The sequence below is a fragment of the Nothobranchius furzeri genome, chromosome 18, assembly GCF_043380555.1.
Source record: "Nothobranchius furzeri strain GRZ-AD chromosome 18, NfurGRZ-RIMD1, whole genome shotgun sequence".
NCBI lineage: Eukaryota > Metazoa > Chordata > Actinopteri > Cyprinodontiformes > Nothobranchiidae > Nothobranchius > Nothobranchius furzeri.
In genome coordinates this window covers 18,246,712-18,270,856 of record NC_091758.1, presented here as the reverse complement: position 1 = coordinate 18,270,856, position 24,145 = coordinate 18,246,712, and the positions used below count along the sequence as shown (strand labels likewise).

The following is a 24,145-nucleotide window of genomic DNA, read 5'->3' as shown; positions in this document are numbered from 1 at the left end:
GGTGGGCTGCTTGCTGGAACCTTTATTAGCAATTTTGCTTTGCAGAAAGAAGGCTATGGATTCAAATCCAAGCTGGAGTCAATCTCTGTGGAGTTAGCGTGTTCTCCCCATGTATGTGTAGGTTTTATCCTGGAGACCAAAAGCATGCATGTTAACCTGATGACTCTAAATAGTCCCTGTATGTGAGTGACTGTCCCTGTGATGGACTGGAGACATGTTCAGGATCTTCTGGGGACAGACACAAGCTCCCCAAGCCTGAGATCCTGCTGAGGAATGACTCGAGTTCAGAAAATAAATCAGTGAGTGGCTTAAACCCTGCAGATTGGACAAAAATATTATTAATCAGATCACAAAATAATATGGAGTATTTAATACAGTCTCCAAAATCAAAAGCTTTAATTGGAGGAAAGGAACGTGGACGTCACATCAACTCCAGAGGTGAATTATTTTGGACTTGACCATGATACACCCGTGTGTCTCATTTCTCACCTGTAGGGTCTTAATCCCACTCTGTGAGTTTGGTCACGCTTTATGAGACTGCAAGTATTTTTAAAACAAAAGGCTTTCAATCATAATTCGGATCATTTGCAGAGAGGAAAGTGGGACCATTGATCTGGAACAAGGGATTTAACAGGAATGATAAAAATGCAGAAATGCTTATATTATGAATATTACAAAATGATCAGCTGAATTTAAAACTCCCTAAGAAATACTTTATTGATCAGGGGAAATACAGCTCTTAAAGTTTGAGAATAACAATAAAAACACAGTAATTACAAATATTCTACAATGAGACAAAAATAAGATTATATACAAGCAGCCAAAGGAAAGCAGTCCAATGAACACACCATTCAGTTCAGTCACAATCACAGAGGATGGTCCTCATCCTTAGTCTGCCCAGTAATCAACCATAAAATAAAATAATATGAGATCCGTTTGGTGGGATAGTAAAAGTTAAAGTTGCCCTTAAAATTCTCAGTCCCACATTTTTTTAAATGTTGATTGATATTATTTTTGTTCATGTCAGTCCTTTAGTGAGGCCTTGTGGAGAACGGATGATAATTTTTCAGATTTTTTTTGTCTGAAGTTTAGTGCGCAAATATCCAGCTGCGCATAGTCACACCGGACTCGGCAACATGCGATGTAACGCGGAAGCTTTTTGTTCATCCAATAAAAACGCAGTTCTTCTGGACCCAAACATATTTGTCCAATCGGAGTAGTCACTTTTTTTGTTTAATGTTACTTCAACTTGACTGTGATTGGATAACAAACCTTCTGTTGTCGTCATTTCCCTCGTGGCGCTGCGTTCGTTTCGTCCAATGACGATTCCTTAAAAAGTACGTCCTATGGAAATTGTAGAAACGTTCCACCAATCAGATGCTTTCTTTATGACCCCTGCTGTCAGTTCGGCCAATCACGTGCCGGAAAACGTAGCTCGGGGCTCAACAGCTTGTTGTTCGTGTATTGCTTTGCAGCCCGAGAGAGGAAGCAACGGTGGCCGTGAGTATAAAGCTTTACATTTACCCGGATAACACTTTACTTTGATCTTTCGAAATGGTGGCTGTTCTCGTGACAGAAAAAGGGGAGAGTGTCGGGAGGGAGCGGCTGTGTGTTTCAGGACGAACCCACTCGTGTTGAACTGAATGGCAGTGAAGAAATGTGAAGCCTTTGTGGAAGAGCCGCTTATTAAATAAATAAATTCGCAGCAGCTAGCCCCGTCCGATGTCACAGGCTCCGGTTTCGGTGGAACCTTGTTTGATGCCCAGAACCCAACGACAGCCTGAGCGGTAGCTAGTCGAGGTCGCTGTTGTGTGACAGTTTAAATCGCTGTCTGATGGTGAACTGGCTAGTTGAGACACCTCATAGCCAACTAGCTAAATGACGCTTTGGGCAGAACGAGGAAGCAAAGCCCGCTCGGTTCGCCTTCTGGTTGAACTCTGGGTCGGTGTTTGTTCGTTACGGTTCTCCCTCTACAGCGGGTTGCTGGGATGGTGGTGTACGCGGTAAAGTTAGCCGAGCTAACTGACATGGCGAGCTGTGATGGCGACGTGACTCCGTTGCGTTGAGAACGGAGCGGGAAGTGGAAAGGTAAGGCTCCTTTTTGGCCGCGACGTAGTCGCTTTGTGCCCGTTCACTGAGCCCTTCCAGCCCGACGCCACTCCAACTTCACGTTCAGTTAAAGTAAACGTTACCATCTTGGTCTGTCCGGGCTGTTTTGTATCACATATTTGCTGATCCGGGTGAGGGAGGGGGAGGAGTAAAGAATGTCAAAGCTAACACAAGTGCGTGGCTAGTTGGTTAGCTTCAAACATGGTGTCGGTGTAAGCCTGCTCAGTTTGGACTCTGGTACCTCCAGTTTTATGAGCTTACCACCATCTCTCCACGATTCTGTCTTTCAGTGATTTAAAATCCTTCGAGCTGGACTCCCTGGACTAGCAGAGGAGATGAAGGTGAGTGATTTCCTTCTATGCAAATCCTGCCTCTAATGTTCTCTTTCCAACGTGACACCAAACCCGAACCAGCTGATGACCAAACACTGAACGCGCATCCGCATCCCACAGAGAGCCGTTTCGTGTCATCATGGTTCAGGTTTGGTGTCACACAGATCTGAGCCTCAACCTTCAGAGATGCACCAGATCATCACCAGTATTGCTGTTGGTGAATGAGTCTCATCTGAACTAATGCGTCCACTCCAGGACTTAAGAGTAGAACGCTGTAGATCTGGCTCTGGGTGGAAGTTTATTTTAGCTCAAACTTCTAAAACTTTAAATTAAAAATAGCTTCCTGTGAATCAGAATGTGGACTTTGTTTCTGTAGCAGGTGTCCCCTCATTCAGCATCAGACAGATGATTGCATTTCTAGAACCCTAAGCACAGTGTTACTGGGATTCCTCGTCATCCCAGTCGGTGCTGACTGCTGGAGCTGACAAGACTGTCGTCCTTTGTCAGCCCAGCAACACCTTGTTGTTCCCGGTATCGTTTGTTACTCAGACAAGGTTGCACCGACTTCTTGTATTTACTGGAGATTTTTGCACAACCGTAAATAAATCCACACATTACAGCCAGCTTTCTTCAACACGTTTACCTTGTTTAGCAGATTTTTTTTAGGGAGGTTGTTGATGATTAAGACGGCAGACAATGGTTTATGCCTTTCACACCAAAAACAGCGCTTTATTCCACAACCGATTACTGGAATCTTTTGCACAAAGAAGCAGTTTTTAAAACGTAGAGTTTGTGGGCATTGTGGTGCTGTCATGTTTTAAAATCTGCTTTAAAGAAATAAAACCCTCCCCCTCATCCCAAACTCTTATGGGTTTCAGCTTTTCCACTTTTGTTGTAAGTGCTAAAATGTAGATGTTTTGGTTATTTATGATGTTTAAGAAGGAACTGGTGATATTATCAGCTAAACATGAGGCCGACAAACAAGCCTCGCTAAGTCCAGAGACTATGACTGCTAAAGTGTTAGCTCTGGGTCCAGGAGAATTGTGAAGTCTGTGTGAAGTGTTGCAGACTCCAAGGGAGCAGAGGACATGTTGTTTTCAGACTCAGTGTTGTTACTAGCTAGCTAACAGGCTACATTTCTGGCGTGAATACACTTGTATCCCCTCATTCGGCTCTCCCAAATCGTCAACTGTAAAAACAGCTTTTGTGAGTTAAGTAGCATTACAGGTGATGTTGCTGTTAACGCTCCCAGTAAGAACAACGGGGACGTTTGGAGGAAATTACAGGGCAGGAACTTTTCTTTCAACCAAGTTGCACGTGGGACTCCAAAAGCGACGGACGGTGAAAAGCTACAAGTCCTGTTTCTTCGTTGCTCTGTTTCTCCCGTGTCTCCGGGTCTGGTCCACATCAGGACCAACAGTAATTGTTATTTTGGCGCTTAGCTCTGTGGGGCCTGTAACATCAACAGAAACAGAATCTCTCTGTGGCTGGTCATGTTTGTTTCTTGCTGGGATGGAGATGTTTCTCACTAATCACTAGTTTTAGTTTTTAGTCCACAGCACCAGATGTGTAGCGATTTAGCTTTCATGGGTTTAGACTTAAATGTGTTAGAGATTTTTTTTAATGTACATTTTTAAAGAGTTGAAGCTTTGTTTAGCAGTCAACGCCACATTTGTGTTTATTTTATGGAACGGTGCATTTCTCTCCAGGTCAGGGCTGGTGGGAGAGAGGTGATGGTTTTCATGTTTAAAGGTTTACCAGATAGACTGATGACAGAAACAGTTTGGGCACTTTTTGACCTTATGTGGCATGCAACTGTTTTTAATCTCACACCTTCAGGAAACAAACTCTGGCGGTGAATTGGTTGCACTTTTGTCTCGAAACACAAAGTTTGCAGGTTCAACACCCGGCTGGGGTCATGGGCCTAGGGTTTCCTCCCACAGACCAAAACGCGTGGTGAGAGCTAGGGTTAGTGTTGTTGTCTGTCTCACTCATCTTTATCTGAAGACCTGTCCAGAGACCTGGACATGTTAAGAACGCACTAAAAGTCTTTTAGAGTTTGAATTAAACTCTGGCTTGCCGTTGCAGTCAAAAGCTTCCTTTGAGGCGTGGTGATTCATTTGGTTTTTTGGTGGCTGACTCTTTCTCTTTACAGCATTAAAAGGATTAATCCTAGATGGTACAGCTCCCATCTACCTGAATCCTCTTGCAAAGGCTTACGTCACGGCCCGGCCGCTTCGGTCATCGAAGGATCGCCGGCTAGCAGTGGCTACACCACGCTCAGGACAATCCAGACTCTTTTCATGTGTCGCTCCACAGATGCGGAATGATCTACCAAGCACTACTAGAACAGGGGCTTCCTTGTTGATTTTCAAGAAACTTCTGAAGACCCTGCTCTTCAGAGAGCATCTTCTAAACTAGCACCCTCCCAGCATCTGTCCACCACTCCATATTCGCTTCCCTCTATGATTGATTACGCTGCCTCAGAACCACCTAGGACTGACTGAGTAGTGTTTGTTGTTGGCCTCAAGGGCAACCTGATGGCTTGATTATCACCTGTAAGTTGCTTTGGACAAAAGCGTCTGCTGAGTACCTAAACATAAACATATGAGATTTAGCAACACTTAGAACAACAGGAAAGTCTTAAGGAACTGAAGTTGGCGAGAGTCTTTTGAAGCTATTCCTGAGCAGCGTCAGCTTCCAAGGTCATCCTGTCGAACAACAACAGTTTAGTTTCCCAAAGTCTGGCAGAAGACCCAAGTGAGATACGTTCAAGATGAGCTGGTATCTGCAGCTATCATATCAACTGAACAAATGTCTTCTGGAGAAGGAAAAAAGTAGTCTGGTTGGGATCTTTGGTCATAATTACAAGAAGTTTGCTTGGAAGTGTCATTGTGGAATGTTCAGACTCCACAACACCGTACCATCTTTAATGCATGGCGGTGGTAGCATCATGCTATGGTCCAGGTGCAATAACAAAGGAGAACTACTTCCACGTTCCTTGCCGTCACCTCAAACCGTCAGCTCGATGAATGAATCTTTGTCACGGAAACAAGTTAAATGAAATTAGATGCCCTCCCTTTTAGATTAGAGAAATGCACAAACTATCGACACAAATATAAACAAAGGGTAAACAAAAGCAATATGAAAGGTGAAAAATGGTCAGGAAAAAACACAATGGATGTGTAAAGGCAAATGAAATACAGCTGTTGAGCTAAACATCTTGTTGCATACAAAGAGAATGCAAAAGGCTGAGCTTTGGCTGCAGTGAGGAGGTTAGGTGGTGTTAAATAACCCAAGAGCTGTGAAGTTTAGCTTTCCAGTGGAAGCGTGAGCAAAGAAGCGACAATGGACCAAGAACTGGTTTCTGTGTCCAACCTCAATCCAGTCAGACATTTATGGACTAAAAGCCAAGTTATTACCAGGAAACCTGTCAATTTAAACAAGCTGGTCTGCCAAGAAGTACCAAAAATCACCCAGAGTTCGGAAGCTTATTGGTGGAGACAAAAGGTTGAGATGCACATTTTTGAGGGGATTTAAACTTGTGACCTCTGTTATTGTTTTTAAACATCATCGTAGTTGCATGTTGTGCTGTTATTTCTCCTGGAATTGGAACGGTTGGAATCAAAAATAATCAAACGCTTATTCCTTCACATGTTTAGAGTTGGTTTAATTACTGACACTGGTGTGTGTGTGTTTCTGTGTCTCAGGCAGCAGACGAGCCTGCCTGCCTGACAGTGGGGACAGATGTCAGCGCCAAGTACAGAGGAGCATTCTGTGAAGCCAAGATCAAGACTGTTAAGCGCATGGTCAAGGTCAAGGTACGAGCTGCACCAAGAAGGACTTTTTACCACCAAGCATCCCTGAATCTGTCCTCCATCAGCAGTCTGTGGTGTCCGTTACAGCTGAGGACAGAGACATGCGTGTCCTACAGGTTTTCTTCTTTTCTGCAGCAAAAGACACAAAAAGTCTAACCTTATAAAACAACAAGCTTGACCTTTGAAATTCTTCGTGAGATCTGCAAACGTAAAAACAATGACTTGGTTTTCTTTTTTCTTTTTTTTATACATTTTTTTACTCGGACATGAAAATCCCTTACCTTTTGGCAAAATTTGCCGCTTTGAACAGGAGGATAGGTCTCCTGTGTAGACCTCCAGTTGGCTCTTCCCCGCTTGTACGATCCGAGCCCGAACGGAGTAAGCCCGATGGGTCAGAGCGGACATGGGTTGATTAATAATTTGAGGGTGATGAGGACGCACCTCAAATGAAATGCAGTGGAAGCGTTCTCATTCACCCGTGGTGGTAAAGAAACGCTATGGTGTAGGCCATGTTGTCTCTAACGAGCCGGTTTTGGGTCATTTTTCACCCATGACCCGTTTTCATGTCCGTCTACTAGTCTACTACATCAGTAATCATTGTTGAATGATAACACTAACGTCACACAGTTTAAGGGGAATTCACTTTTAGCTTTTAGCTCTTTTAGCTTTTAGCTTGCAGGCAAAAATGGTGGTGAAGACATCTGTAGTAACATGGCCGTTTCTGTGTAACTGTGTCAGAAAAAGGAACCGTGTTTGTTTAGTTTTACCACCTACCTTTTTTTGCTCCTTTCCATTTTTAGTCAGGTGAAATTCAGAATCAGTTTCAAGTTTTACTTTTGCCCATAACTTTTAAATGTTTTTATGATGCCAAATTCAGTTTATCCATCTCAGGGGAACCCATTAAAACACTGATCTCTCTTCTTTCTCTCTCTTTGTCTCCAGGTGACTCTGAAAGGTGAAAGCACGTCTCAGGTGATCCAGGACGACCAGGTGAAGGGACCCCTGAGGGTAAGATTGTTACTAATGTTTCATTTAAAATGGAAAGCTCTGTATTTAAAGCCATTTTCAGACTGAAAGCTTCGCAAAATGCTGTTCCTAACACTGTAAAATCGAAGACCATCAGTTGAGAATCCTCGAACATTATAGGGATGGGTACCTTTGACATTTGAATCGATGCGGTACTAATTCCCGGTGCCTAGGAATCGATACCGGTACTTAACGGTACCAATTTTCGATACTTTTGAGTGTTTATTATTTTAATTCTCTTTTATAATTAAATATATATTTTTCTCAATATATAACAATATTTGATAAATATCACGATAAATAACATTCAGCTGTTTGTATTTTAACATCGTCCTTGTAGTTTTATAAGCTGATAATTAAACTGAAGCAAACATCTTTACTGTGAACTAAATTTACTGTGTATCTTCATTCCTTTTGCCGTCTTTTTTCATTTGATTTTTCCTACTGGGAAGTTAGAATTTCCGAGGAGAAAGCGAACGCACCATTAGCTGATAACAATGGTGGCAATGGAAGCTAACATATCAAGCTAACGTTATCCTAAACAGTTTATTTAGCTGCTGGAGCAGATTAAAACGATGATGCCTCACACTTAGATCGTTGTCGCTGGTTTTGTCTTCACCCAATCACCCGTCACATTTAGTAAAGTGAAGCCAAACTTTAGAGCACGTTCATGTTGTTCTAGTTGGAAATTCAGAGTTCCGAGGAGAAAGCGAACGCACCATTAGTGAAACGGAAGCTAACATATCAAGCTAACGTTATCTTAAACATTTTATTTACCTACCGGAGCAGATTAAGATGAGGATGTCTCACTTAGATCGTTGTCGCTGGTTTCATCATCACCCAGTTACCCATCACATTTAGTGAAGTGGACCCAAGCTTTAGCCTGCGTTCTTTCTACCATGCTGCTCTGTTTACAACTGGTTCGCAGCAAGCAACGACATAACGCTCTTGCGCATGCGCAGCTGTCTTGGCAAGTTCTCGTTATGATGGACGGGTACCGAAACGAGGCACCGTTTGAAATGACGTGAATCGGTGCTCAGTCGGTACTATGGAATTCGGTCGGTACCTTTAAAAAGTACAGAATTCGGTACCCTTCGCTATCGAACAATCTCTAGACAGAGAAAGTGATTTTTTCAGATTCAAAAACAACAATTGAACCTGGTTTGATATGTAAGGGCAGCTCGTCCTACTGCTGAGGAGCTATGCTAGATGAGGCCCATCTACCTTTATGGACCATCCTGGATCTTTGAAAGTCCAAAACCATTTGTGATTTGAAGTCCTACCTGAGTTCCTCTGTGGTCAATATTGGTGTGAAGCAGGACAATGTTTTGTTGTTTGATGCTCACGTTGGTGCTGTGGTATCCATCTGAGATGCTTGGCCAAAGTGAAGCCATTCCTGTGTAGACAGGATCTTGACTCTGTTCATGCCTTCATGACCTCACGCTTAGATTGCTGTACCTCTCCTATTTGGTGTAAGTCAGGGCTCTGTCGCTCGCCTGCAGCTCGTTCAGAATGCTGCAGTGAGATTTTTGGAAGGCAAGAGAACATTTCAACATGTGACACCAGCTCTGGTTGCTCATGATTGGCAACCTGTTGATATTAGAATTTGTTTTAAACTTCTTTTAAAGGTCCAGTGTGTAGAGTATATTTTGAGAATTTTACAGTGAGAAAATTCCGAAAGAGTCTTAATATTTCAGTCATTTTGTAAGGAAGTTTACACTGAAACACATTTCATATCCAGCTGGCTGTGGGGGATTGTCAGTTTTTCTCATTTCAAAACAAAGCAAGGAGGAACATAACTACTGTTTACCATCAGTGAGTGTGGGGGTGACGTGTCGCCTACAAGCCAATTTGATGATGAAGCTCCAGAGTTGTTTAAAGTGTTTGCAGTAACCAAATTTTACCACAGGCTGTCATTTTTACTTCATTTCTACATAATGCACCTTTAAATTTATTTAAGGCTCCTGCCTATTTGGCTGAGTTGTTGCAGCCTTATGTCCCAGCTTGGGTGCTCCGCTCTGAGAGCCAGTTGCTGCTTTGGTTCCTAGAGCTCAGTTGAAGACAAGAAGGGATGAGGAGCTGTCTGTGGCAGGACCGAAACTGTGGGATGCACTTCCCTTGTTTGTTAGGCTTTCCTCATCAGTAGTGGTTTGTTGCTGATCTTTTACACGATTTTACTCTGTTTTCACTTGTTGGCTTTAACTGTCTTTGTTGATTTTGTCTGTTTTAATTTGTTACTGAGCAGCACTTTGGTGGCATGCCTCATACCTGTAAGGTGCTATATAAATAAGGGATGATGATGATGACTTCCTGTTTTAGGTGGGTTCCACTGTGGAGGTGAGGACCAATGAGGGTGTGTGCAGCGAGGCCACCATCAGTAAGCTGACAGATGCCAGTATGTACACTGTGGGTAAGTGTCCTATCTATCAGATCACATGACACAGCTAATCACCTGTAAGGTGGTAACATTACTCATGAGTAGGGTTGTCACGGTGTGAAAATTTAACCTCACGGTTATTGTGACCAAAGGTATCACAGTTTTCGGTATTATCGCGGTACTTTTTTAAACGCGTTACATTTTCAGACGACTACATAAACCCTGTATATCAGGAAAATATTGTCCTCAGTTTTTGTCTAAATTTTGCCTAAAATGTGTTATTTTGTAATTATGTTGTTTATTTGTTTACATTTTTCCCCTTTAGTCTTTAAAATACCAATATTTGCCCATAACTTCTTATTTTTTGTCTGTTTGATGTGATCATTTTAAAAATAGTAGATCAGATGATACTCAGTACTCAAGTAGCCTTCTAATCAGATACTTTTTTACCCTTACTTGAGTAATAAACCCTATATCAGGAAAATATCGTCCTCGGTTTGTGTTCCAGTGAGCTTTGCAGATGTGGGAAAATGTCATCAGGCAGTAATCATTGTTAAATTCATAATTATTCTCGGAGAGAGACCAACTCTTATCTGCCCCTGGGAGCCCCGTACTGCATAGCGTCATTTCAATATGGGGGTGTCCGCGACACGGTTTATATGCAGGTAGCGGCGCTGCGGCTGCTTTATATAGCGACTCGTTGCATTCTCCCTCAACCCAAATCCTCGGATCACGCATTTTAGCTAAAACGCTAACGTTAGCTTGCCTTGCGTTGACTGTAGAGTTGTGGGTGATGGTCACGCAGATGTGTCATGAGATTTGAAGCGTTGCTGCCTTTCACAGACACTTTTTCTGCACGTGCTGCAAACAGGATAGCCGTCTTCTATAAACTGTCCCTCGGCATTCTTCAAATATCCAAAAGATGCCCGTACTTCTGACTTTGACTTCTTTGAGGGATAATAAATGTCCTGAGTGCTGCCGTCTCCTCCTTTGGCCATTATTTCAGCTTTAGCTTCAAGAAAGTTTTGGTTGTAAACAACAAAGTGCGCATGTGCCGCCGGCAACTTCAGCAGATGATACGGTGGCTGGTAAGGGTCACCGCGCCTACACCGCAGCCACGGTAACCCACCGAGATAATATAGTTTTTCTAAAAACAAGACGGTTATTATTATTGTCAATTTTTTTACCGGGGTTTACCGCTACACCGGTTACCATGACAACCCTACTCTCCATAAGGAACTTGAAAAGTACAGTGGATAGCATGTTTCTATGACCAGTTTGTGTATCTGTGTGGTATTGAGCTTGCAAAGAGAAAAATAAATAAATTAATAATGAAAATGTATTTACTGCTTTTAAAGCAAGGCACTTTCCATTATACACACACACACACACACCTACACACACTGCTCAGCTCTTCTGGCATGCAGCTTAGGGGCTGGACCTATCATTTGTTCACTGGTGCTGGTGTGTTTCAGTCTTTGATGATGGCGATGAGAAGACTCTTCGACGAACGTCGCTGTGTCTGAAGGGGGAGAGACATTTTGCAGTGAGTGAGGTAAGTTGTGTGGCAGGTGGAGATCTTGAGTTTTCATCACAGACTGAAAAAAAACCATGTTGAAATGGTGTTTGGTGCAGACACTGGACCAGCTGCCGCTGACGAACCCAGAGCATTTTGGGACTCCAGTCATTGGCAAGAAGTCCAACCGAGGCGGCCGACGGTCATCCCAGGCTGTGTGAGTTGGCCTCTGTTGAAGCTGAGTGATGAGCCAGACACTGATGGGTATAGCCAGTAAAGATGGCAGTGAAGCCTGATAGATAGCAGCTTTGTGCTCTCTATCTCTTTTCTTTATTTTTTATCCTATTCTGCATAGTTATAACCAGCTTGCAACTGGCAGGATCTGTAGGAGTTCCTACGCTCCCATTGCATCCAGGATGAAATTGCATGGACACCAGGCTATGGGGTGCTAGCAAGGCTAAAGCAATAGAGCAACATTTTCCAGCCACTGGCCCAGAAGTGTGGAGTTTGGGAAAGTGCAGATATGCAATGCCTTTACATTCTGAAGTTCAGGAATTTTCAACACTTATGTGGATGATCTGAGTGAGCCAACAGATGAGAATTACGTTGAAGTCTGTAAGCAAGTACCTGGGTGAGAAGGGGGAGGCCATTTATGATGACAGGTGACCAGTGAGAACTTCAGTGACTGCAGGTGTACCAGAAGTACACCACGTTTTTTAAGAAGGCCAAAAGCATGACATGCTACTCAGAATTACTGAAGGCTGCTGCCTCATGGGCTCGACACACGGGAGGCGACGTCGCCTCTCCTCCATTCATTTTCAATGAGACATGCGCGACAAAGCGATAATCGCGGGTCTCCCTCCTACCAAGCGAAACGCGAAAACGTGCGTGTGAAATTTTGCGGTCGTGCACGTGTCGTGCACAGGCGACCCAGCGACGCGATCCAAGAAAGTTGAAACATTTTCAACTTTTCATCGCTGTCGCTCGGACGAGGACCAATCAATGGAGGTTTCATTCACTGACCAATGAGCGGACAGGATGCTCCGTACATCTCCGAGCAAACATGGAGGAGAAGTTGATTATTATTATGTTTTATATAGTAAAATCAGAAGTTAGATTTCACATAACTCTAACAGCACCTTGTGAAACATCATATCTACCACTTTATTAACTCTGAACCGCTTAAATAACCTTAATTCCCTCCAACCTGACACAGCCAAACAAAACAACGGAAGTTTCGATTTCGCCATGGAACAGAACGCGTAGACGGCTTTGCCGCTGCCGCGGATCGCCTCCCGTGTGTCAGGTAATAAAAGCGACAGCGACAAATTTCGCTGATCGCGGTCGTTTGTCGCCTCCCGTGTGTCGAGCCCATTACTTTTCACTTCCCTCATCCAATATGAACGATGAGGGTTTTCTGTCTGAAGCAGAGCCGGTGGACCATGCAGAGGAACCAGCTTTTGTTCACCCCCCTCAAGGGAGCGAGCAAATACTGTTGCATAAACAAAACAACTGAAGTAAAAAATTAGACAGAAATTAATTCACTTGCAACAGAAAACCATCAGCGTGTGCAAAGGGATGCAGAAACTTCTCTTGCTTAAATGAAAGCATGATGGAGTTTCAAACTCACATCCTCATCCAACTTCCTGTTTCTCAGATGTTTTATGAGTAAGACGTGAAGTCTGAACAATTACTAAGTACAATTTTATCAGTTGGATCAATGAACTGTCTTTAAATCAGGTTGGGGGTTCTGATCTTTGAGAATAGTTTTGGATCTGTATAGTTAAAAAAAGGAGAAGCTGGGTTTTTGGGATGTAAGAAAATATCAATACATTTAAATATTTTGATACTGAATCAATATTTAAAAGCAGTGTATCAATCCTTCATTGAGAATTTATGCAAACTTTTACTATTTCTTTTGCTTGGTGCAATTCAAACACCGACTGCTAGGTGGCAGCAGTGTTTACCGCCTTCATTCTGAAAAAACATGGAGATCTCATAACACTGAGTCATGCAAACATCTAACCTGACTTTTACAATTAAATTCAGTCTCAAAATTTTCAAAAATCATCAGTATGACAGTATGTGTATCGTATAGTCTCCCCTGTGTTGTGATATTTATCATATCATCACATTGTTGCCAGTACTCACTCCTAGTGGTTCTGATTCTCCTTGCTGTTAATTAAAGTTCTGACTTTCTGTTGGACCTCAGAGCCGATGAGGAGAACGACATGTCCTCCAGTGATGAAGAGGAAGAAGAGAAGAAGAGGCTGACTGATGAGCTGCTGGGACAAGTCTGCAGCATTGAGAACTTGGATGAGTCCGTCAACTGGTTCATGGCTCTGGTAAACAAAACACCCCGTCAACAAGCCAAACCCCTCAGTGGTGCAGCATGACCGAGCATTAATTCAGCTTTGTTTTGGGAACTCTTTTTTTATTTTTCTTAAAGGGACTACAAGGAAGTTTGACAGCCAAAACATGTATAGAAATAATAAATGTCTTCTTCATAAATTCTCCTGCAATGCCCTGGTCCTGTAGAATGAGCCCTGGCATTTTTACTGTGATTGCGTTATTCTGTAAAATCACTGAGAAAGAGAGCGGCTCGGGTCGAGCAGGCTGCTTCATGCGCGTTCACGCTCAGGCATCGCCCGTAGCGTTTGCTATCCGTAGCTTTAGCAGCAGAGAGAGAGGTAGTTCCACTTTGTCATTGTTCCTAACGCCTAGTGATGAACCTAGCTACATTTCTGAGGACCCTTAGCTACTTTCTGTAGAACTTTCTTCTGCAAATTAGCAACAAAATAGCCATTTTCGCTCCGAACCGTTCTTTGGATTGACGTTGTTTCAGGTGTCATCAAGGATATAAAAGTTACAGATACATTGAATGTTACTGGTGTGTAGCTGAATGTTACTGGTGTGTAGCTGAATGTTACTGGTGTGTAGCTGAATGTTACTGGTGTGTAGCTGAATGTTACTGGTGTGTGGCTCACCTTGTAAAATGTCTGACTCACATGCGGAAGACCTGGGTTTGATTGTGGATGTAAAAATTTTAGTTTCTTTTTTACATTAATGGTATATTTTTTAACAGTAAGATGTCCAAATTTTTATTTGAGACTCGCCAAACAGCATTGAATTCACAGATAAAAAAGATGTGGGTTCAACTTTCATTTTGGAACAATTTTTCAAGCAAGGGAAGGGAATGATCTGAGCATGCAGGAGGACTGACCCATCATAAACCTTTGTCGGCTGTGCTGAAGAGAAAGGTACAGAACCAAATTATTTAATTAATTAGCTGCGTGTTCTCCTGTCCTCCGGGCCACACACACACACACACATGGGACTGTCTCAGCTGTTATTTTCGTTGAGTGTGCACGTACAGCATGCGCACCTCGTGCACGAGCCTACTATTGAAGCTGCCGTTACGCTTTTGGCCTGAGGGGGCAATCGCGAGCATAAAAATTCAAAAGTCCGAAAAGTCCCTTTAAAAAGAACAACCGTGCCATTTATTAAAGCACCAACTTCCTGTTTATAACATATTACCAACTCGAAACCTACCTTTTCACTGTGTTTACTAGTCCTTACATCTTATTCTAGTTGGCAAGTAGTCTCTTTGGGTAGCCTATTACTGCGGGATCTGAAGGTGCATTAATGGTCCTTGCTAATGATGGTTCCATATAAGGCATGTCCACATATGCTCAAAGCCAGTTCACAAAAACAGAGGTGTGGACTTGAATCACATGACTTGGACTTGAGTCATTCATTTGATGACTTTAGACTTGGAAAAAATGTTCAAACACTTAGACTTGAATTCTACGTACACACCAGCGACTTGGACTCGACTTGACTTGAACCTGTCTACTTAAAGACTTTATTTTCCCCGTATTTAGCCTCGTTTTAAACATCTATTATTTCATAATTTCCCACTTTTAAAGTTTGTGCGCGCGCGCTGCAGCTGATGACTCCTAGCTACTTTCGGGTAAATAAAAACAACGTTTAATTTTAGGACGTCTGGAAATAAACTCTGTGATCTTTACTTGTTGAGAACGTGGAGCGGTAAAGTTTATTCAGGATGTCCAGTTCCTGCTAGTCGACGGCAGACATGAATCATTGGCAGTAGTCTCACCAGTTGGAGGAGAAAATGCTGAAAACCGGTAAGACATGATACTTTGGGTCAGCAGGTTATAAATACACAAAGCTATCTTTTGGGTGCATCTTATAACCAGCTGGACACCGAGCGTTCAGTCAGTCCTGATTCCCCAGGGCGACAAGCTGACCCTGTGAACTCTGAACTTTGGGTCGTATCCACTGTTTTCACTCCTCATCATTGGTGCACTTAGCTGGTTTTGTGTTTCTCTGTGAAGATATCTGAAATGTTTTTTTTTTTTTTTAATCGAGTGGTTGAATCTGGTCTAGAGGACCACTGTGTGGAAGTGTCCTACCTTCTGTCTCGGGTAACGTGTCTGTCTGTTGTCTCTACAGATGGTGTCTCCCAGCTGCAACGAAGAGCTGGTGTTGAAGAAGGATCAGTGTCTGGTCAGATCATTCTACGATGGGAAGTTGTAAGTTTACTTGGTTTAATCTGTGTTTGGGGTGTATTCATGGACATGTCCTTGTGGACCCATCATCTGTAGCTGGTACCACAGTCGGCAGGACAGATGTTTGTGTAATTGGTTTGAACTTTGTCGAAAGACGAATGAGTGTGGAGCAGCTACCTCCCAGAGATCAGTGATGTTTCTGAGGAGAGGAGCTCAGTAAACATGAGGACACACTGATGTCCAACACTGGATGTGGACAGATATCACAGGATCTCTTGTTTTACGTTCTCCTTTAGTTACACCGTGGCGAGAAGACACGCCCACCTCATCAACACTGTTAGTATCAACAAGTTGGAGTTCTTTAACAGAAAAGGTGATGCTTCCTCCTTCATCATCACTGCTCTTTCTCTTCTTCCTCCTTTTTTTATTTGCTCATCTTCATCCTTTTCTTGTCCGATTAACCCTCCGCAGGTTTTAAAGAGGCTCAGATGTTCCTGAAGAGCAGAGAAGTTCCCGATGTGTGGAAGATGGATATGTGTCAGATCCTAGACACGTCCTCCAGCGAAGAAGATAAGGATGACAAGGAAAGTGAAGAAGAGGAGGGCGACAACAACAATGATGGCAACGAGCAGCTGGAGGAGGAGGAGGATGAAGATGAAGACGATGAGAAGAAGAAGTTCATAAAGGAGGAGGTGGGCTCTTGACATTTTCACAGGAAAATCTTAGTTCTGGTGAAATGTTTTACTTGCTGGAATAAAGAACTCTTGTTAACAAATTAAAATGTTCTGTGTTTTCAGCCGGAGGAGGAAGCAGATCCCGAGGAGAGGGAGAACTTCCTCCAGCAGCTTTATAAATTCATGGAGGACAGAGGTGAGTGCTCCCGGCTGGTCTGTGTTACCAGTATGTGACCAGTTAGCTTTGGTTATAAATCACTCGCACGCACCAGGACGATCTGCTCCTTTTAAAACGGCTCCCTCCTCCAACAGGTTTAATATCACGGTTTATAGAGTCAGTGGAGACTTCAATTCATCTTCTTATGATGCAAACTTACAAACTGTATAAACGACCTATGCTCATGTAGTCTTTGTTTTGTATCGAACAACTAAAATGATCTGTTTTTGTGTCTCAGGGACTCCTATCAACAAGCCCCCTGTGCTTGGGTACAAAGACCTGAATCTCTTCAAACTCTTCCGGCTGGTCTACCACCTGGGAGGCTGCCACAAGGTGGTTCTGTTCGTGTGAGGGATGATGACGGTGCCTCTCACAGATGAACCCACATTAACTCCGGCTTCTTGTGGGTTTCAGATCGAGTCTGGCACCGTGTGGAAGCAGGTCTACATGGATCTGGGGATCCCGGTTCTCAACTCTGCTGCATCCTACAATGTCAAGACCGCCTACAAGAAGTAAGCGTGTCTCGGTGGTTAGAGGAACCTCTGTGCTCGCTCTAAATAAGTTTCCAGACAGATCAATTGGTGACGTTTTGTTGAACAATTCAAATAATGGAATGTTTCTCACTAGTTGGTCATTTTATGGATGTTAAACAAATGAGTTCAGTTTGAATTCCTCTGCCATCTGCTGTGGATTTTTAAGACCTGAGTTGTTGTTTTTCATCTAAATGACAAAATTGTGTAAAAAAATGATTTAATTAAAACTTTTCTCACGCTACAGCCTGTCAGACTGACTTCATCACAGTTATAAGCTAAAGTTCCCAGACGGTCCTATGATGTTTTCTTTTGGAGATTCCCGTGAGATTACTGGTCAAGTTAAAGAAAGTTTGTCTTGTTGCCAGGTATCTGTATGGGTTTGAGGAGTATTGTCACTCTGCCTCCATAACCTTCAGAACCATCCATCACAACACGCCTCCACCCGCCGTGCTTCTGTCCAATCATAAGAGAGCACGGGCGGAGCTAAAAGAGTCTGCAGCACACGGGAAGGTGGAGCCTGCTGATGACAAGCAGGAGGAATCCGACTCGGACAGCGAGAGCGAAAAGGAGGTGAAGGAGAGACACTTATCCCTGCGGGTGAGGCTGGTGTTTTCTTTAAAATTCAACGACGAGGTGAAAAAACCTGACGTTTTGTGATTTATTGAGTTGTTGGCTGGCTGGCTCTCTTGCTTTAGGGGAGGAGGTGTGTGGGTGGTCGGCTCAGGCTGCCAAGGCCAGAACTCCCAGATCAGGGAGAGAACAGTGAAGAACAGAACCGAGACTTGAGGAGGCGCAGCAGCAGACGGATGGATGACTCTGAAAAGGGGTCTGATGAGGAGGAAGAAGAGGATGAGGAGGAAGAAGAGGATGAGGAGGAGGATGAAATGAGGAGAAACAGGTGAGATTATTTCTAATGCATGGTGACTGCATATATATATACATGGTTCTCCAGGCGTGGTCCCCATTAGCCCCTGTCCTGCAGATTTTAGAGGTTCGTCTGCTGAAACACACCTGATTTGATTAACAGGCTGAACAGCTGAGTAAATGACTGAAACAGGTGTGTTGGAGCAGAGTAACAACTAAAACATGCTGGATGGTGGTCTGGTCTTCCAGGACCAGGGTTGGAGACCCCTCTGCTCTGGCCAGATGTTCATTTAGCTGTTCTTTGGTTTCGAAATAGAACTCAAACTTCCAATAAATTATAGCAACTTCAAAGACTGTCTCTGATTGGCTAGGGGTTGGAGTCGCGGCGGCTCCATCATGTTCCAACTCTCTACCAGCCACCTTTTCTGGAGAACAAATGTTGGGATATGAATATAACCACCGTTCCCTGAAGGAGAGGAAAATGGTACAGCGAAGGTAGTGTGGGACATCACGCCTGAAACCTCACAAATGTGTGGCGTGTAGCCCAGCTAGCAGCCGAGCAAGTGTCACCAACCAATCAAAATGCCTTTAAACAGCGCCCCAGAAGCAGCCACGCCTCTAGTAGAGTGTGCCCTGACCCCTGGGTCCAGCTGGGAGCCTGCAACACAGGGAAATGGCATCCACAATTTAATGAGACCCTTAACCCTTAGAGGGCTTGGTGTAACACAAAGAGTTGGTCTGCTTGTCGGAAAATCTGAGTGGTCCACATATGCCTGCAAGGCACGAAACGGGCACAGCCTCTGCTCTTCAGAGGCAAAAGGAGGACGACTGAAGGCCAAAACCTCCATGGTCATAGAACTGTAGTTCAGCGGGATGACCTTGCAGAGTGACCCTAGATCCATCTGAAGAAAATTTCAGACAGGAAGGGTGAACTGAAAGAACATAAAGACCTCCCACCCTCCTAGCCGATGCTGGGGCTCACAGCAGGGCTGTCTAATAAGGCAGAATCTTCATGTCAGCTGATTCAATGGGCTCACATAGGGGACCACACTAGGCCTCCAGTGCCAAAGTGAGGTCCCAGGAAGGGACAGAAGATCTTAAGGGCCTCCGTCTGCAAACTCCCTTCAGGAACCGTACGGTTAAAGGGTGAGCGTCAGAAGAAACGCCATTAAAAGACTCACGGCAAGCAGAAATGGCTGCCAGGTAGAACGTCAAAGTGGAGAACAAGCCTCTGTCCAGCAGTTCCCACAGAAAGAACCGAATGTCCACAATGGAATGGAGTTCTGTGAAGGAACCACAGACGTACTCCAACACCACTCCTCAACAGCTTTTCACTTGTAGGCACATAGGCCTCTAGTGGAACATGCTAGAGCTCTGACTAGTATTCCCCACAGCCAGGGGAAGGCCTTTAGCTAACAGGTTGGACCTTTCAGTAGGCAAGCCTGCAGTTTCTACAAATGTGGACGAGGGTGCAGCACCTCCCCCAAGTCTGAGACAGTAGGTCCTGCCTGATGGGGAGCTGCCATTAGGAGCCACCAAAATCAGGGACAGGCCTGTCCTGCACACGCTCTCCAGCTCCACCGTAATCGGCTCTACTGGAGGAAAGGTGTAGAGGAGAATGTTGGGCGAAGGCTGTGCCAGAGCATCTGTCCCCATTAGTGCAGTCTGATCCGTTAAGGAGAAGAACAGGGGACGGTGTGTGTTCTCGCCAAGCCCCCACAATGCGGGACAGAAATTGAGGCCAATGAGGAAGTGAAATAAATTGCAGTTCCACCCTCATCCACTGGGGGCTGGTGTCAGAAGCGAGCAAATCCTCATTGACTCCCATGTTAAAAATACCAAATTCACAGGAGAAATAAACATGTTTACAGCCTGGTACCAGAACATGTTTTTGGTTTAAATTATCTAGTTTACACTCATGACAACTCTGAGGGGGGTGAATTTTTTTCTCACTCTTCTGTTTAAGTGTATTAAAAGCCTAAAATTCTGTATAATTAATGAACATCAGACCCACGTGACCGCAGAGCTAGCTCCGTGGAAAGGCCTCAGTAGAGCCTCGGCCTCGCCTGAAAACTGTTCCGTCATTTTCAGTCTCTCAACTTAGACCATTAGTTGTAGCGTTTGTGCGTTCCTTTTTGGATATTTGTTGTGCAATTGTTGGACAAAATGACTTGCTGTGGCATTAATTGCACTAATAGAGCGTCCAAGGAGTCTCCACTTCATTTTTTTTCGGTAAGTAAAATTATATTTATGTATTTTAGGTCACTGAGCTTAGATTTTAACATGTACTGTTTAACCATGAAATTTAAATGTAATAGGGTAAAACCCAGTGCATTTAACATAATGCTGCACTTTAGAAAATGGGTTGAAATATAACATGTTGGTGGAGCTGGGTTCCGACTATCGGCTTGTGGAGCTCTCGGGAGACCGATGTTTTCCATCCGGTTCTCCCCTCCCCACAGCTCGGCGCATCTCTGATCGCCGCAGCTCCTGACTGCTGCGCGGGCTGCCGGCTTGTGGAGCTCTGGGATGGAAACCTTTCCACCCGGTTCTCCCCAGCGGCAGCACTGCACATCTCAGATCGCAGCGGCGCTTGTCTGCTGTGCGGCTGCCGGCTTGTGGCGCTCTCGGGAGACCTCTGTGTTCCACCCGGTTTTACCCAGCGGTCAGCCCGGCGTATCTCTGACTCAGAAGCTCTGGTGTTGTGCACAGTTAACTCCGGTTGTAGCTAGGTTGCTACCTCCGTTAGCTTAGCTCCCACCTCCGCGTTAGCTTCAGGTTAGCTTGTAGCTAGTTCGATCGGGTGTCGTCAGTTGATCCCAGCCTTACAGCCCCACCCTCAGCGCCTCCTCTCTTCCCTTTTATGGAATTGTCTGGGCTTGACAGAACCTGTGACACGGTCAAAATGGCGTTGGTGGCCACCTCCGATTTCTCCTCCAAAACGTGTTATTGGGGTCTATGGAAACCCATTGTCCATGTATGTAAATGTCGATGGTTCTCGCTCGACGCAAACAGATCCACCTTTGCCCTGCTGAACCTCAGCCAGATCTGGGACACCACCTCCGGGTGAAGTCACCCAGGAACATGAACTGCTCTGAGAGAACGAAGATTCAGATTGCACCAATGTAGCAATATACAAGCCAGATTCAGTGGAGGAAGAGAGTGTTTATATATGACATCACCGCTGTGTTGTCTGTGCGCGCTAGCACATGTTGCCCTCTCAGGTAATGACTGAAATGTTTCAGGGCCGGAATCACGGCTGACAGTTCCAGGTAGTTGATGTGGAACCCCGATTGGGTTGGGGACCATACCCCCCTCGCCCTCATCCCCTCGCACAGAACGCCCCAGACTCTGAGGGAAGCGTCTATGAACACTACCATGCGCTCGAACACCTTCCCAATTGGAGGACCATGATGAAACACCCTGGTTCTCCCTATGGCGGAAGAGCTGCTATGCAGGCCCTGGTGATTGTCAACTTCCGGTGAATATGACGTGATGGACAAAGATGGTGAGAGCAGACCCAACGCTGGAAATGTTGCATTCTTAACAGGCCAAGAGGCACTACAGCTATAGAAGAAGCCTTCATGCCCAACAGCTGTAAGACTGTGCAGAATGTCCGTTTGGCTCCCAGCCGGAAGTGGGCCATGCAGCTGCGGAGCACAGCACCACGCTTATGACACGTGCTCTGACCATCACGTCTGCAAGCAGTTAAAATCTGCTGTTCTCCAGCAGAATTGGAGAAAACCGCCTCACTAGCTTCGCTCGAAGCTGTTTGCAGACATGCTTGCGGCGAAAATTGAGCTGTCGGTCACCGGCAGAGCAGGCTGACACATCTTTGTGAACAAGTTGAGATGTAGTGTTTAGACGCACCAAAACGAAAAAAATTTTGAGTGCAGTTTGCAGTTTTTATTGGAACATTGTGCAAAACTGTGGCACAGTGCAACTTTTGACCACTTGGGGCAGCAAACAGTCTCTAGGTTGAACAGCAACCAAACATGGTTAACTGCTGAAAACTGAGGCTTGGAGGTCAAACAGGGTCCAAGTCCTGAACAAAAACTGGTCCTGACATCAGGATGACTGGGGCTTCTTTTTACAGTTCAGAGAGTCTCTGTGAGGCCGCAGACTGGCTGGGGGGCAAGGGCTAGGTCCCACCAGCAGCGGAGCTCACCGCTGCTGCAGGCAACATTGTCCTCTGAGGCAAGGGAGGCTAGAGGATGGCCCGTCGATCAGTTCCGGGAGCCTTTGGTCTCACATCACACCTGGAGATGATGGAGCGCAGCGCTTCCGTCTGCTTCCTCTGAGTCTCGAACGTGGCCTGATTAACATCGAGGGACTGTCCAAACAGGCCGTTGGGGAGACAGGTTCGTCTAAGTCAGGGGTGCCCAATCCTGGTCCTGGAAGGCCGGTATCCAGCGGGTTTGAGTTTTAACCCTTCTTCAACACACCTGAATTCAATCGGCAGGTGATTAACAGGCTTCCGCGGAGTCTGATGAGCTGCTGCACAGGTGATTCAACCACTGAATCAAGTGTGTTGGAGCAGCAAAGCCACAAAACCTGCTGGATACCGGCCCTCCAGGACCAGGATTGGGCACCCCTGGTCTAAGTAGTAAGCCCTGTCTCGGTCCGGGACATTGGAGAGGCTCAGCCACAGGTGTCCCTGTGCCACCACGGTCGAAGCCATGGCCCTACCTAGAGAGTTGGCTACACCTCGGGCTGCACACAGGATGTAGTCCGTCGTGGCCCGAACCTCGTTAATAAAAGAGGGGTGAGCGGGCTGCCGGGTGGAACCTGTGCAACATGGTGGCAGAGCTAAAAGTGCAGGCTTGGGCCTGGTGGATATTCTCCAGTAGCGCAGCAGAAAACCTGCACGGTTTGGAGGGTGAAACTGCCGGACCACTCACCCCATTGTTACCTGTAGCCAAATACGCTGCTAGCAAGAGCTCCATAGCGGGAAAGTTAACCAAACCCTACTTCTCAGCACCATCAAGGTCCACAAACTACCTCGATGTAGCCTGATGCCGCGATGCGGGTGGACAGTGGCTTTATCCAAGATACCATGAGCTCGCCTACAAAGTTTGTGTACAGCGGTAGAAAATTTTTAACCTCAGCTGGTTCTGTGGGGAGGTAAAAAAAAAAAAACAGCTAAACGGGAGCTCTTTTACCCCGGCAGAGGAGCATGTTAGTCCACTTCGAGTTTCTCCGCCGCCCGTCTGCAAAGTGGAAGAAAAGAAGTGTCTTCCCTAAAGTCACGAGTTGAGGCTGCGGCAGTAGCAGCACCATCCACCGTAGGGAGAGCTTCCTCGTCTTCCAGCAGGTTGTGGCTGTTGACACAGATGTCCAGCACGTCCTCCTCCGAAGGGAGAAACTAGGAAGCCTCCGGGATGGATTTGCTCAGCCCGTCTGCCATCTCCATTTGATCTGCCCAGCTAGCGGGGACTTCGATTGAAAGGCTGTCCATGTTGGAAGTCGGAGGAGCCGACTCAGAGAGCATAGGGTCCTGCTGTGAGACCACATCTTCCTCCAGGAGACATTGAAGCAACTTCAAATGCCATTCGAGCGTGGGACAGCGGAGGTGGTAACAGAACTTGCATGCCTCCGGGTTCAAAAGTGCTCTTCTAGCATGAAGAATTCCCAGGCAGACAGAACAGGCTTCATATAGGTCCTTCACATGGAGAGAGAACCCACAGCCCTGAGGACAGGGATGTGAAGAAGGCTTTTGCTTTGCAGGTACCAACACGATGCTCATGGCAAGACAGAGCAGAGAGGAAAAACAAGAAGCCTGGGAAGCTAAAAGAGCCACGAAAAGATAGCGCTCAGTGGGCAAATGCCAGCCAGGAGGCAGCAGTCATAACCAGCGAGCAATTAAGCTAACTTTTCAATAGCTAGCTTACCAATAGACGTGATCTTGGTGAGGTGAAGAGCGTAAAAGCTGAGAAATGACAGTGACGCTGAGTGTTTATAGGTGGGGGCGGGGCCACGGCATTTACTTTTACAGGTGTGATTAGATGTGTCTTCAGTCAGGCCACACGAGGGCGTGATGTCCCATAGTACCTTCGTTGTCCCGAGGGAATCAACTGTAAGGGAACTCCAGAATTTTATAGCAGGTCCATCTCTAACGTTACTCATTGCTACCATGTCTTCTGTTAT

The 24,145-nt window shown here is 45.2% G+C and overlaps 1 protein-coding gene across 3 annotated transcripts in view; it reads left to right on the top strand.

Annotated features, from left to right (window-relative positions):
• Window positions 1-1,403: 1,403 nt before the first annotated feature.
• The window catches only part of arid4a (AT-rich interactive domain 4A), a 29,739-nt gene continuing 6,997 nt past the window's right edge, over window positions 1,404-24,145 (top strand). For 2 of the 3 annotated variants that reach the window (XM_070546882.1, XM_015969436.3), the window contains exons 1-16: window positions 1,404-1,500; window positions 2,400-2,450; window positions 6,152-6,262; window positions 7,202-7,267; window positions 9,605-9,695; window positions 11,138-11,217; window positions 11,298-11,395; window positions 13,391-13,523; window positions 15,655-15,734; window positions 16,007-16,083; window positions 16,182-16,402; window positions 16,508-16,580; window positions 16,840-16,934; window positions 17,016-17,113; window positions 17,500-17,731; window positions 17,830-18,032. In XM_070546882.1, the coding sequence (XP_070402983.1) occupies window positions 2,445-2,450; window positions 6,152-6,262; window positions 7,202-7,267; window positions 9,605-9,695; window positions 11,138-11,217; window positions 11,298-11,395; window positions 13,391-13,523; window positions 15,655-15,734; window positions 16,007-16,083; window positions 16,182-16,402; window positions 16,508-16,580; window positions 16,840-16,934; window positions 17,016-17,113; window positions 17,500-17,731; window positions 17,830-18,032 (1,664 nt within the window). In that variant the 5' untranslated portion in view covers window positions 1,404-1,500; window positions 2,400-2,444. Of the gene's footprint in view, window positions 1,501-1,978; window positions 2,089-2,399; window positions 2,451-6,151; window positions 6,263-7,201; window positions 7,268-9,604; window positions 9,696-11,137; window positions 11,218-11,297; window positions 11,396-13,390; window positions 13,524-15,654; window positions 15,735-16,006; window positions 16,084-16,181; window positions 16,403-16,507; window positions 16,581-16,839; window positions 16,935-17,015; window positions 17,114-17,499; window positions 17,732-17,829; window positions 18,033-24,145 lie in introns of those variants that run through there. The other variant, XM_015969438.3, reaches the window with a different exon arrangement.